Source organism: Ambystoma mexicanum, chromosome 1p (genome assembly GCF_040938575.1).
Source record: "Ambystoma mexicanum isolate Mex_15411 chromosome 1p, UKY_AmexF1_1, whole genome shotgun sequence".
NCBI lineage: Eukaryota > Metazoa > Chordata > Amphibia > Caudata > Ambystomatidae > Ambystoma > Ambystoma mexicanum.
The window spans coordinates 92,009,612-92,024,774 of NC_090921.1; the positions used below are offsets into that span (position 1 = coordinate 92,009,612).

At 45.5% G+C, this 15,163-nt stretch overlaps 1 protein-coding gene across 3 annotated transcripts in view; it reads right to left on the reverse strand.

Moving 5' to 3' along the window:
* Positions 1–15,163, reverse strand: part of LOC138566520 (eukaryotic translation initiation factor 4E type 2-like) — a 247,557-nt gene that overhangs the window by 189,899 nt on the left and 42,495 nt on the right. For all 3 annotated transcript variants that reach the window (XM_069643960.1, XM_069643942.1, XM_069643953.1), the window contains exon 2: positions 9,750–9,849. In XM_069643960.1, the coding sequence (XP_069500061.1) occupies positions 9,750–9,849 (100 nt within the window). The remainder of the gene's footprint in view (positions 1–9,749; positions 9,850–15,163) is intronic.

Below are 15,163 nucleotides of genomic sequence, written 5' to 3' on the forward strand. Positions count from 1 at the left end.
AATGCTGGCAAACAGACTACGGAAGCAAAGAGGTCAGAGCCATATACAAAATTAACGAACAAGACACCCCTGTTACTAACCCGCAAGAAAAAAATAAACCGCTTCGAGATATTACTCGGAACTATACTCAGCGGAAGGCGAAAGCACCTCCTCAAATTTTGAAAAAAATACCTGGCCGCCCTCCCACCTCCACCTATTAGTAACGAACATCTAGACGTGCTGAACGCCCGCATTACCATCAGAGTTGAAAAGCGCCATTTCCAATCTTAAGGCAGGTTCAGCACCAGGAGAAGACGGCTACACACCAGCCTTCTATAAATCAAATTGTAACTCCCTTTCCCCCTTCCTTACCAAACTCTTCACCTCCATGCTAGAGTCAGGACAGGCCCCTAGATCATTCACGGATTCCATAATTATAGTAATCCCGAAAGAAGGCAAAGACTCCTTGAAATGCGCATCATACCGCCCAATCTCCCTCATCAATGTAGATGCTAAGATCTTTTTCAGCATCCTGGCCGCCCCCCTAGTAATAGTTCTCCCACAATAGGTCCACACCGATCAAGTAGGGCATGTGAAAGGGAGGCAGGTCCGACAACATTAGGAAAACTTTAGATCTCATGGCTGCTCTACGAGAAGCCGGTGACAGTCCCACAATACTATCAATAGACACTGAAAAATCATTCGACCGCGTGGAGTGGCCTTTTCTACAAGCGGTACTGAAGTGGTCGGGGCTGGGAATGGCATGGATTCAGGGAGCAAAGGCATTGTACCACTGGCCCGAGCCAAATTCATCAATGGCACCTCATCAGAACCCTTTCCACACACAGGGCACAAGACAGGGCTCCCTGCTGTCTCCTCTAATATACGCTCTAGTTATTGAACCTTTCGCACAAGCAATTTGGACCAACCCCGATTAACGGCATTCCCCGAGGAGGCAAGGAATACAAGTTAGCCATATTTGCAGATGATATTTTGCTTTACCTCACCCAACCGCTAGAATCTATTCCTGCCCTGTTCCATGAAATAGCGTGCTATGGCGCCCTCTTGTGCTTCCGGGCAAATCTCCAGAAGACTATCGCAGTCCCACTAAAACCAAACTTAGAACCTCTGAGAGCTACAGGCAGACTGGGGCTTTCAGATACAATCCCGCTCAAATACCTGGGAGTGAACATCACGGTTTCCCTTGCAGACCTCTTTGAGGCCAATTACACCCCCTTATGGGCTACCATCCAAGAAGATATAAACAGATGGTCCAAGCTGCCCCTGTCTTAGACGGCTCACTTCACCTCCATAAAAATGAATATATTGCCCCGCTTCTTGTTTCTGTTCCAATCTCTTCCAATAATCATTCACAAATCGTTCCTGACAGAAGTAAAACTCACCTTGCTAAGGTACTTATGCGCTGGGAAAAAGCCAAGAACACCATATTCTAATCTGATTCAGCCCAAGGAACAGGGAGGTATGGGATACCCCGATTTAGGGAAAATTATAAGGCATCCCAGCTCTGGGTACTGCCAGACCACCTATGGGAAAACCCTGAAAAACAATGGGTAGCGATAGAAAATGACATCTTTTCACCAGTTGCACTAGGGGAGTGGTTGTGGGTCCCTTCATCGGCAATGACAAGACGAGTTAAAGAGCATCCCGTCTTGAAGGTTCTATGGTCCCTGTGACACCCATCTCGAGCCATGCGGGGAGTCACAACAACGTGGCCCTCCCCTCTCAGCTGCATCTGGTCCCCACCCATCAGGGATCTCATATATGACGTTCACACTTAACAATCCTGGTATGAGGAGGGGGCTTGTAAGAACGGGGCAGATGTGGAGGAAAGGTACATTCATACCCCTAGAGGACTTTAAGGAAGTTCTGCAGGGCTCGGAGTTTCCCGCCCCCCATGCAATTCCTTAAGCTGAGGAGCGTCTTGAACGATGCTCGCTGGGGCGATTCATTAAAACGCCCTATTACCCCATTCGAAGAAATACTTAACGCTCCCCAGGTAACGGCGGGTCTTATTGCACGGATGTACAAGTCCTTGCTCACCAGTGGTCACCTGGAACGCCCACCATCTGAAGTCAGGGGGAAACGGAACTGAGACTAGAAACCAAACTGGAGACTTGGAAGGCAATACATAGAGCAGTTTGGACATCAATCTCTGTACAATACAAAATGCACAATGCGGGCCTACTGGTCAGATGGCACTACACCTCCCAAAGACTATCAAAAATGTTCCCAGGTGTGTCCCCAAATTGCTGGAGAGGGTGTGGAGAGAGATGTGACTACTGGCACCAATGGTGGCAATGCAGAGAGGTCCAAACATACTGGAAGCAGGATCTGGGGTGAATTCAAGCCATAGATGGTATATCCAGGGCACGAACACTTGTATTAATCTTGTTTGGGTCGAAGAAGAGGATGAAGACTTGTGTTCAGCACTTGCACACATGCCCCGTAACCTGCTTTTAGCCACGAGTGTGTGTTTCACTGTGACATGGAAGTCAACCCCTCTCCCCACAAAAAGAGAATGGCTGACCAAAGCACAAGCTATTTATGAGCCTAACAGCAGCAATCCAGGAGTCTAGCAAGAACATAGATATGATGTGGCTGCCTTTCCTTGAATTTGACAAAGCACACTGGGACTCCATAAGACCAACTGACTAGACCCCGCAGGAAAAGCATTAGGTTTAAACTTGATAAGCGCTCACTCCACCCAAAGTCTTGCATTTCAATGTTAATAACATTTCTAATAGTCCAGGTACTGTGAACTATTTACGGAGCACCGAGCAGCGTTAAACTCCCTCCAATGTTCGATTTTGTGATTAAGTTTTGCCATTTTCTTTTTGTACCTCGCACAGACAGTAATCTCACTGCCTTGCTGATCCATGCTGTGAAGTTAAAATGTATGTCGAACTTGTATAAAAAAATAATTCAATACAAATTTGGAGAAAAAAACTCCATATGCTAATTTGTTTCCAAGCAATGATCCCACAGACCACAACAAACAAGGTATCACTAAACTATGTCCTCTCGCTACTTTTATAGACAAAGGGCCTGATTCATAGTGTTGTTCAATGGGTTTGCACCATTAAAAAAAAACACTTTTGTGAATCAGGCCTAAAGACATTAGAACTCCAGCACCTCCAGGGCATTTCACGAACAGCATACACGCATTCACATGAGTCCCATGTAATAGCAAAATGTTAGAATTATTGCTGCTTTTGCTTTTTGGAATGAAGTAATGATAATCTTACAGCAAATGACTCAATTGGAATCGTGCAGTCACCCCATTACAGTTTCTGAATTTGCTTGTCGGACTCACGGAAAGCAAGCCAATTATCCAAGTATTTATGGCTTACATGGCAAAATTCAATTCAATTTCACAAGTGTAGATAGATTAAAAGTGGGGCATTCTAAAATAACCCAGACCTGAAGTGACCACAAATGGATGCGAGTTGGACAGATAAGTTGCAGTCACATAATGTGACTTCTACCCCTCTTCTCCTACTGTTTACCCTTTCATTGCAGACATTGCAGACATCAAGCCAATGATAAGTATTAATTTACAGATCAAGGGATTGAGTCCGGAGGCAGCGTTGCCATTGATGAGACACACTTGGTGGTTTTTAACCTGAGCTTTTATAATCATACTTCATGCCGGAGATCAGTCTCTAAGTGCAGTCAGAGTTTCAAAGCTGTGGTGCTCTGCAATGTCTTGCTTCCAAGACAACACATTGCCCCAGAGCAATCCTCCCGGCCCATTTATTTGGAAGAACTGTACAGTTTAAGGAATTCATTGAATACTTAATAGCTACCAGTGGTTGTTGTATTTCACGTGCACTACTGGTACATTGTAATTTGACAACCATGTAGAAGCTTGTTAGTAATGCATAAGTAACTTTTCAATGCACTGGTGTGCAGCAGTTTGAAAATCAAACTTCGATTTGTCAATTAGCTACGGCTGCGATCTATCAATCCTGCCTCCTTTGATACATCCATAATACAAGTTTGAGGAGCACTGCTTTAGTGTGTGCAATGTTCAATTGATTTGGGATCCTTAGAAACATTGTAGACTCGGCTTAGATGTACAACCACCGGATGAAGGGTGAGAGGATTTTCTTTAGTTTTACATTCAAAGGATTTCAGGGGCACAAGAGGAAATCAAAGTCTCGGTTTCATAAGAACCTGCTGCATACTCTGGATCGGTCTTGGGTTGTAGCTTCTACTTTGTTGGGAATGGTGACGGGCAGAGCATGCCCTTAATACCAAAAGCATCCATTTACGCATTTCATCAAACTATTGAGCTAAATTGGGCCTTTGAAGCAGAGTTACGTATGCATTAAATGCAGTGTCGACATAAGAAATTCATCTGGTGCCTAGTTTAGAGAGCATTCAGAGGAATGTGGTGCAAACTCTATGGTAATGTATCTGTAATGTCCAAGATGTTGGTCTGCAACTATGACAAGGCAAAAATCATGGGTAGCAACTACAGATGGCGACTATGTGGCTTTAGAAACCGTTACTGTACATTTCTCCAAAACGCTATGCCAAAACGGGATTTTAATTGGCTCACAGTTGCCATGCATCTCCATTTCCCTATGTGCTTTTATAGTAAACATGTATCTGCTGTTCAGGCAGAGGTGAGCCTCTCCCTCTGTTATAGGCTCAGCCCGGCCATTAGATGGCAGCCATATCAGCTGACATTCAGAAAACTACAGATGTTCAGAAAAACAAATGGCTGAGGCAGAGCCAGACTCGAGCACCTAAAAAGGAGCCCCGGCTTCACATCCCTTCAGCCAATACCAGAAAAGGTAAATGCAGTGTGTTATAGCCATAGAGACACTTCTAGTAAGCGTAAATACCCAAGCACATATTTTACCAAACTAATGACGGGGTAAAACAACCTGAGGTTTCAAGCTACTAGCCAGGCTTGAAAAATCATTGTCCCTTAATTCTGCACATGCACACAACACAGCATACCATTTCTTACTCACTAAGTGGCAATTAACAATTGCCAATGGCAAATGCACATTTGAGGCCTGCCAATAAGCCACTTTGGTTGTAGTGTGAGCAGGATGCAACAGGCGGTTTCCCATGAATAACCAATGCAGAATGGCTCTGCACTGGGTAGTAAGTAGTTCAGACTGTGTGAAAGTTAGTTCTGTACTGGCACAAGTCCAATTTCTAAGCATTCCCAATTTGGCAGACGGGCACTGGGGTAATAAGGTTTGCCGGAAGTATTAAAACCGGACCAAGAAGTGAAGGCACAATTTGAGTAACCAGTCACCAACTTCAATTTCTTAAACCACAACAAGTAGATATTGCCGACTTAAGCGTGTACCACTGCCAAGGATGGGGAACAGCCCGACAGATGCTTGCCTGACAAGTCATAGAACATGCACCAGACTCTTGGCAATGAGAAATGGGGGTATAAGGTTTTATACAGTTCCCCCAAGAAGCACCATGCCGTTTAATATGAAGAGAGAACATGGGATGCCTTTATATGTTATGTTAAAGGACATTTGTACCGCGCACTATCACCACCGGAGTGGTCCCCTGGCGCTCTGAAAGAGGAGGGGAGGGTGGTTAGTGGGAGGAAGCTGGAAAAGTGCAAGATAGCAGTGATGTGCTCTTGGCGGCCTCAGCCCAGTGGGTCAGTTGGCTGGGCCGGAGGTGTTTGCGGCCGGTGGTCATTGTGTACTGTTGTGCGAATCTGAGTTTTTGTTTTGTTGTTGTAATGTAGTGAAGTTTGTGCGGTTTGTTGTGCGGTAGGTTTTTGGTTGGGTTTGTAGTTTGAGAGATGTATATGGAGGGTGGAAATGGTTAGTGCAAGTTTGTTAGTTGGCATCTCTATCCTGACTTGAGGCGATGGGCTTCGGCTTCTGTAATCCCCCCAGGTGGGTTTCAGGAGCACCCCTGCATCTCTGTCCTGATCTGGGTCCATACGGCCTTCAAGGTACCATTCACATCTGGCCCCCTCATGCCCCCCTCCTCCCTCGAAGCCCTAAGGGCTCCCCCTTCCCACTCATACGGCCAGTGCACCTGCCAATGTCCACAGCTCAGTTATTGCGGAGTTTGATAATATCCCGACAATTTCACAATACTGTGGTACCTGGTGGCAACTAAGGGGCGAGTGCGGGTGTTGTGTGGGGTTAGGGTGGGGTTGTTGACACCGTCTCCATGGGTGTCGCCCGAGTTCCACTCTTTACTCGGCATCACTCATCCGGGTGCCGTGGGGGCTTCCCAGTCGATTCTGGGAGTTGTCCGTGTCCACTCTAGTTTTTGTCATCCCTTTGCCTTTCCGTTTTGGTTTTCAGTTTGAGTCTCTGGTGTTGAAGAGCCAGGTTTTTAGTAATTTCCTAAATTTTAGGTGATCTTTGGTGTTTTTTTTGGGATGTTGTTTCAGGTTTTTTGCGGCCAAGTGGTAGGAGGACATGCCTCCAAGTTTTTTCTTTAGGTATGGTTTTGGTTCTGTAGAGGAGGATTGGTCCAAAAGACCCCCCTTGCCTACATCCCTTCCCCAGGTGAGGGCCATGGCTCATCGGGCGTCCCCTCATTACCACCAGGGCCCAGGTGGTGGAGGGCTCACCTGCTGAAGACATTGCCCAAACGTATTGAATTTAGCTAGGCCCCAGAAACCATTTTGTCTAATAAAGATGGTGTGAGCTTGGCGCACTGTAGCGCGGCCCCCACCTTTGGAGAGTTTCAATTATCCCTGTGGCCGCAGCTCCCTGGCAGATCCGCTGTGAGCCCGTTCCCACGAACAAGACGGACATGAGCTAGTGTAAGATACCAACACTGTAACATTTCACCTTCCGCAGTGTATCACTGCTCCCAGCATGACCCGGCCAGCGAAGCCTGGGTGAAAAAGAGAACTGTAAAATGGCCCTCGGATAAAAAGCAAAAGTTCCCAAATACTAATGCCAAAACTACTTGCAATGCGCGCATTTTCTCCACAAACCTCTTCGATTAGAAAATCTGTAAAACGTACAGATATGGCAGAATACATGTTCACATGGCATTAGCAATGAAGCACCCACACCACTGCAGTTGTGTGCAAATAATAAAAACATCCCGGGGGTTATTTGTTATGTACATCATTCAAAAGCTTACACCCCACGGTCCTGCGCCATAACCAAACTAATGCTGCTAGAGTGCAAAGAAAGACAAATGCAACCATATTAAGGGATAATGTAACGAAAATGCACCCTTCATGTATGTATGCCCAAGTCCCTTATGTGCCACTATCGTCACGTACAGTGGCGAGTCGTTTCTATGCGCTCCACCAACCTCACTACTACCTCACTTACTGCAAATGTATATGCATATAACACAATGTTGTAGTTGTTAAAACATAGTGTACAAATAATGTGCTCAGACTGGCTATATTTGAGAGACATTTAGCAAAGTTAAAATGTATGTTTTGGAATGATTCAAATGAGTATTGTATAGTATTCGAATGTTTATGATGCTTTCACCTAAAATCGGCAACACACGAGGAAGATACCTTTGTGAATATGTGCAAGGCCATTCCCCCTCCCTCCCTGCGAAGACTGCCAAACAAGAGAGCAGAGGCCCGCGCCGTGCTGCTCCACCTCCCCCAACTAGGCTGGAGCCGCTTCAAAGATTTGTAGTCCCCTCTGCAGCACCCGAGGCCACAGCCCGCCACCTGCATTATTTACAGCCCAGCAGTAAACCTCCGCCTGAACACACAAATCCAAAGGCGCCCTCTCTTAAACCCCACAACCCACCGGATCACCTTAGGTTTATGGCCCCTGTAAAATTAGGACACCCAACACTATGGCAACATACAGCAGCACATTCATAACGACTTCTAACAAGACAGGATGACATGTACCGCCTGTCCCATGCCTTGAGACCCAGCCCCACGACCTATGGTACCCGGTCAACAGGACACTGGTAACCATGTACTGATGAATCGCCATCAAACCCCACTCAAGGTGCATTCCTCCTGTGTTGCATTAACCTGTAGAATAACCTATTGGAAGATTTACTAAAGAAGATAATATTGCAATGACTGAATGACTGCGGTGTGCATGGCCTAGGGCAAAGAAGTCAGGAAAAGACATTCATCTCCGACACTGGCCACAGTGGCACAACAACACCGCCCGGATGAACTCAGCCGACCCGCGAGGCCCAGCCCAACCCACGAGGCTGACCAGTGGCGTCCTCCAGCCAAGGCCAACCACATCGCAGCAGCGCCTATAGCTAGTCGTCGCCACCCAATCCCATTGAACTTGTGCCCCCTATAGTATGTAGGTTCTGATGACGTTTTTTGTAAATATATACGCCTGTCTTTGCTATTGTCAGACAGAGCGCTCTCGGAGTTTGCAGAGTTCTTTGCATGCCCTATTCTGATTGATAAACTCCCATTTACGCTCACCCGCACTTTGTCTTGGCCTTATTCCCATCCTGGGAGAGTCCTTCATTGTCTCTCATTGAGGGGAGGATCGTGCTGGTTGGGGACGCTTGCCTTCAGTTCCAGGTGGATTTCGTTGCTTGACCTGAGGATTCTTGTTGGCTTGTAGATTGTTATTTTCTTTTGTACGAATTCTGCTCCGTGTCCGCTGATTGCCCTGTGCATTATGCACATTGTTTTGAAGGTGGTACGGTGTTTTACTGGGAGCCAGTGTATTGTTTTTAGAGCAGGAGTGAGGTGATCTCTTCTTGCGCAAGGAGCAAATAAAACAAACCTTGTGTTCATACATTCCATATGTGCCTTCACAAAATGCATTGTAGAAAGATAAGTGTGGCTACCTTTTCATCGTGGGATGTTTTTTCGCTGTTTTTTTAACCGCAGATTTTTTAATGAAAAAAAACTCATTTTTTATTTTAGGAGGGCCCCACCCAAAACCATCCATCAACCTTTAATTGTTTATATATTTCCCAAACACCCATACATTTTTCTAAACCAGAGTTTTTTTCAGTAAAAACATATGCTGTAAAAAACCCTGCGATGAAAGGATGTTGTACTGACCGTTTACAGGTGGCTACCATTTCTGCAAGGTCTCTAACCACAATGGCTAATAGAATCAAAACCCTACACTAAGTGCAGTGGTTGTAGACTTATTTTTGAAGATTCCTCTCACAATATCATTGTCACATTATCAATGCATTCCAGCATTCAAAATTAGGTTTGGCTCAGGAAGGGAGGCAAAAGAATTCTAGCAAACAGAGTTGGGTTATCGGTCAGAAAATCCGAAGATGCGGAGGAAAGTTTTTTTGGTTAAGACGTAGCAAAGATACATGAAGTGCCATCAGCGGAAGGATAATTGGTGTAAAAGAACAGCACGCTGAAGGCAGTGCTCCCGTGGCACTGTTCTTCCACTCACATAGGCCCATTATCTTTAATAGAACCAAAACATTCCTTGGTGCTGGTTAGGAAAATCACCATGTACACACAGGACAGAAGAAGCCCCAGTCTCGGGAAGATAGCTCAACGACAATGGGCTTGCCTTGGAAGCAAGACGACACTGATCAACACAGGTTCGATTCCCGGGTCGTGCTTAGAAACCTCTGGGTATTAAGCGCATTATAAATAACCTATAATATCAGATCAGAGCGTCCACAGTTGCAGCCCCAACACCTTGAACTGTAGGGGAGTGTGCGAGTTCACTAGGCCTAGATCAACAATGAGGGAACCAAGCTGCGACACTCACAATGCAACTGCGGGAACCAGGAACGCATGCACCCACTTCACGCATCTGGAGAGGCAAACAGTGGTGAGCGGTGTGTACCTTATATCGTACTGTACTCTCTACAGTGCCAGTGCCGCCTGTCTCCTTCTCCGTTTGTGCCGGTACATCAGTGTGGTCATTATTCCGTTCATCGAGCTGTCTGAAAGAGGATGGAGACGAAACAGTAAAGCACACACGTAATCACTGAGGGGGCAAGAAGAGCAGTCATATTATGCGAGTAGGGACTGTCTGGATATGTGGCAAGCAGTGATAAAATAAAGCAGACACATTGGATCTGACTGAGCTCCATTGGACGTTAACAATGGGGCTCCATTGATAATCAATTAAAAGGAAAGCAGGACATGAGTACCAATCTAGGTTTCCAATACAGTTGGAAGGACATTTATCCCAGTGCACAGAATGAACAAAATCGCAAGAAAACTATGGAAAATGAAGCGGTCTCAGGCTCTCGGAAAGGAGCCACAGCTTCATAAGGAGCGCTGGTTAGAGCGTACACACGTTTGGAAGCCTGCACGGGGACTTCGCCGGTACCAAGGAACCCAGCCTATAACGAGCATGGCGAGAGTGGCATACGTGGGGCCTTTGCAAGAAAATGTGCAAATTGCACTATATATTACAGACTATTCATTATCGTATTGCTCTTGGCAGGCTCAAAAAGATTAGAATAAGGTACAGCGTGAGCACGGTTATAGCCGTGTAGCGCTGTAGTGTGTAGCTGATGATACACTCGCAAAGGAGGATCCGGGTAACCTGCTTTCCGACTGTATGTGCACCAGTCTATTGCAATCTAAGAAAATCATCTTTACTCAGCCCCTGTTGTGGCAAATAGCACCAGTGGAAATACATATGAGGCAGTGGAACTATGGGGGGAGGGTTGGGGGGCAGGGTTTGGCGGAAAGAAGTTCAATGCCAAAATGCCAAATGATGGAAGGAAAAAAAACTTTAAACAGCAACAACCTTTATTCCGATGGGACGAGGAGCAGAAATCAGAAACTTGTTTGAGATGTCAGAAGTTACCTGGGCTAGTGGCCCCATTGGGTTCTTCTAAGGAAAACAATCGTGGAAAATCGTGACCAGAAGGCTATCGACACAAGCACCCCTTTTTTGTGATTTAATTAAGGGTTCTATTTCAGCTCCAGATACACCTTCCCACCTAGACTAGAGCTCAATAATCAAATTCAAAAAGGGAAAGAAAAAGAAAGGAAAAAATAAAAAAGGAAAAGGGAAAAAATTAACGCAGGATTGATTCCAAAAGATACTCAAATGAAACTCATCAAGATCACTCAAAACGCCCCACCTTCCCCCCTGGATATTGTGGTATAGATTTCCAAATTTTGAAGCAAGACAAATTAACAATTGTAGCACAAATAAGTACATTTTGCAGCTTTTATGCTTGCTTAAAATAGTTCTAGGTCGCTACCAAACTTACAGAAGTCCATTTCTAATACCATTATTGAGCCTCCAGACTGAAAGCAATCTCACAAAGGGAATTGTTACATACAAATACTATATGGAGCTGTGGGCCACTGGATATCAGAAATTGACATGTCCTTGTCAGACTAAAATACTGCATTTTAGACTCTGTGGCATTTCAAAACATTTCCGGCACATTTACTCATTACATTCCTTTATTGTGAGCCGTATGGGCAAGTCTAGTGTCCTTTGACCAAAAATATGATTTACTTGAAGGCTGAAGAAAATTGGATCAGCACATTTACGAGTTCCTTTCATGGTAGCAAAAAACGTATCCAAAAACGTGGTCTCATATTCTCTCGGACAAGCAAGGAATTACCGAAATCTCGAACAAGGCTATCCCCATCTTGAGAATCCTCTCTGATCCTATGTACTGCAGTGGGTGTAGCAGGAGAGTTTGTGAACTAGAATATATGCAACCTCATAGGGTAAACGTGATGCAGGTTTTGCAGCAAAAGTGGAAACTTGATTCCATCACATTTTTCCCACTTACAGTACTAATGGCACACACCTGAGGAAGGACACTGCCAAACATATGGCAAATCACAGTTTCCCCCTGGAGAATTGGCAATACCGTAAATAAATCATCAGGGCTAACATATATCACTAAACTCTGGGGCATCGGAGAAGGCACTAGAGTGTTCTGGTATTTGACGCAGCTAAATAGAGAAATTGTAGGACTATCCAGCACCTTCTCCTGTGCACTTTGGACTAGACCAAGAGCAAGGTTTGGGTGGCCTGAGCATATATTTCTGGATGATTGAAGGCTGAAAAACAGAATGAAAGAACTCAATTGTATAGATTTGATTGAGTTGAGCAGCTTTGTGTTCCAGGAGAATTGGACCCTCCCCGTCCCCCCAAATAACATGGAATGCATCTATATACAAGCAAGTTGTAAAGGAAGACGCAGGAATACCCGAGGGTTGCAAATTATGCTTACATTTCATTAACTTGCAATGGTTTATATGAGGCATTGTACACAGATACTCTAAGCCTGGAAATTGCTTGGAGCATTGTGGTAGGTCGGAAGGAGTCAGACATGTTGAGGACATTCTCTCTCTTTTTAATCGAAATTTAAAAAATAAATGCTCACCTCGCCCTAAAGCTAGAGGGAATACCCTACAAGTAATAATATAATAATAATAATTTGGCATTTATATAGCGCTACGAACCCTCAGGTATCTGAGCGCTGCTTATTATTACCCACGGTGTGTGGTGCTCATTTATCGACCTCGGAAGGATGAAAGGCTGAGTTTGGCCCCGCCGGGATTCGAACCTGCGTTAGCAGACTCTGCACCAATGTCAAAGCGAGCGCTCTACTCGTTGTGCCACTTGACCGGCTCCTCCGATGTCAGAAGCCCAAAGTAAATATGCCCTCCGTCCAAACTAGCTCTACATGACCCTACCGCTAATCATAAATAAGGTAAATAGGCCAATAGAAGGTCTCCTCGTCTTCCCTTTTGACAGGCCTCTTTATACCCATGTACCTTCCTGGCACATACAGCGTGTAGCGTAGTCTCCTTTGATAGAAAATAACTCGGATTTTGTGCTTTCTGTGGTCCCATCTTTGGAATACTTTTACTTCCAATTGTTCCTAACACTCGAATCTCTCAGTCTTCCTAAATGATGGTTGCCTCGATTCACTTTTTTGCTTCTCTTGCCAAGGGTTGTCCCTCTCAGGCAGTCTGTCCTTTTATAATACAACCACTGTTTTTTTTATAACACTTAATACCGAAGAGGTTTCTAAGCACAGGCCCGTGATTCAAACCTTTGTTGCTCTGCGTCTTGTTTCCAAGATGAGCGCGTTACCACCGAGCTATACTACCTGTATCCTTTTATCTTGTTCACTTGTGAGCTTTATCTCGCTTTTCTCATTATGCATTTAGGGTAGCATTTTCTCCAGGCTTCAACTTTGAAGATATAGGGCAACTGCTCTTCATCCCAGGGTTCTAGTTTCCAGTCTCTGTTGGCTCCCCACCTGGGCTGTGCAAAACGTATGGATTGCGCCTATACCACATTAACTGGGTTCATGAATGCTTTTTCGTCCTCAAGATATGTTTCGCTCTTCGAGTGACCCTGACCGTCCCCTTGTTATTTCCCATCATTCAGCTTTATGCTTACTATTTCGTCCTTGGTTCTGGGACACATTTCCTACCGCGTATAATGATGCCACTGCAGCCTCCCCCAGTACCTCTCGTTATACAGGGGTGGGGGTATGGTTGCAGGGCTCAGGTACTTTCTTCACTCCTCAGATCTTTGTTCTTCATCGGGTGTCTGCCGTTCGGAGACGCTTACAATCAGGAGTTACACTGACTTCCATCGCGGTAGTCTCTGCACCATTCTTTGCACCACTCTGCATGGGTAGATGCACCACTACCAGGTACTACTACCTTTTCTGCCTTGACTCAATCTCCACGTGGCGTGATGTGATGAGGTTTGGCTTCCCATGCGCATAGGACTCGCCTTCCCTCCCGCTCCGACTCGTCGCAGTTAAATAAAAGATCAAAGATCAAAAGGTTAAACAGACATTTTTCATTCTCCACATGCGTTTCTTTTTACATTGACCTTCAGTAAACAAAGTTGCCACACCATTCTTCATAAACCACATTAGTGCGAAGGACAAGCTATCTCATCCTCAGCACTACCTTTGGAGTACAGAGGACGAGATAGCTCGTCCTTTTAAGCACTTCAGTTTGTGCGATAGCTGCAAACTCAGGGATATGCGAGGAGGAGGTTCCTCACGGGGGTTGGATTTTCTTCAGTGTCACGTTAGCGTGTGTAATGCATGCCAACGTGACACGGAATGTAATTTCACTCACTAAAGCCAAACGGTAGCCTTCTCTCCTCAGTGTCACGCAGAGAGGTGTCGTTGGAAAGTTTCCCTTTACAACAACACCTACCAACAAGTATTGCTGGGCACAGATAACTCGAGGCGCATCCAGCAACCCCACTAGATCACCAGGGATGCTTAATTTGTAGGGGCTTGGGGGCTGCTTTGTTTATAAGCGGTCCTCTCCCTCCCACCAAGTGTAATCTGCCCCCACGATGGGGCAACATTTTTTTTTTGGTAGCTTTTGTTTAATACTGGCAATTGTAAGAATTTCACATGGGGGTGGGGAGTGGCTAGACCACCAGGGATGTGTTTTTTGGAGGGTGGCCCTCTCCTCCTCCTCGTGCCCCAAATGGATGGGGCATGTCATTTTGCCCTCTCTGGAGGCAGATTGGCAGTGTAATCTGCCAACCTGCCTTAGGAAGGGGAATATTGTTCCTTTTTTTTAATTATGTTGCCCCCTTAAAATGTTTGGATTGGGATGGGGTGGGGGTGGCACTAGAGCACCAGAGCTATGTTTTTTGGAGAGGTTGGGAGGGGGGGAGAGAATACCTCTTCCACCTCAGGCACCAAATGTGGGGTCTCTTTTTATGGGTGATTGGACAGTGCTTTCACTGATGGTGGGGGAGGTAAGAGGAATGGAGTAGTTCTTTTTTTTATTTTTTTTTTTTATTTGTTATGTGAGGAGTATGTGGGCAGGCAAATAAAGGATGCCAGCTATCTGCATAACAAAGTGCACTGGTGGGCCACTAGATTACCAACGATTCCTTTTTTTTGAGGTGGGGCGCTTAGTATAAGAAGCAGTCCTCTCCAACTCCAGACCAAAAATGGATGGAGCAACCGATGCTGCCCTCACTCAGGGCAGATTGGCAGTATAATCTGCCCCTAGGAAGGTGCATTTGTGTGTGTGTGTGGTTTTCAGTGCTTTTACTGTGGGGTAGGTGGGGATGATTGGGTAGGTGTATATATTGTGTGCTGGCAAGGTGGGGCAAAATACTTTGACGGAGCGGATCAGAGCCCATTTAAGTGAAGGGAAAGAATGACCCCCAATTTATCAAACATCTCAGTGATCGAAATGTAACCGTTTAGTTTTTCTGAGCATGCAATGCACGCTTGGTAGGGTGCTCATTTCCTGTGTACAGTATTCAGA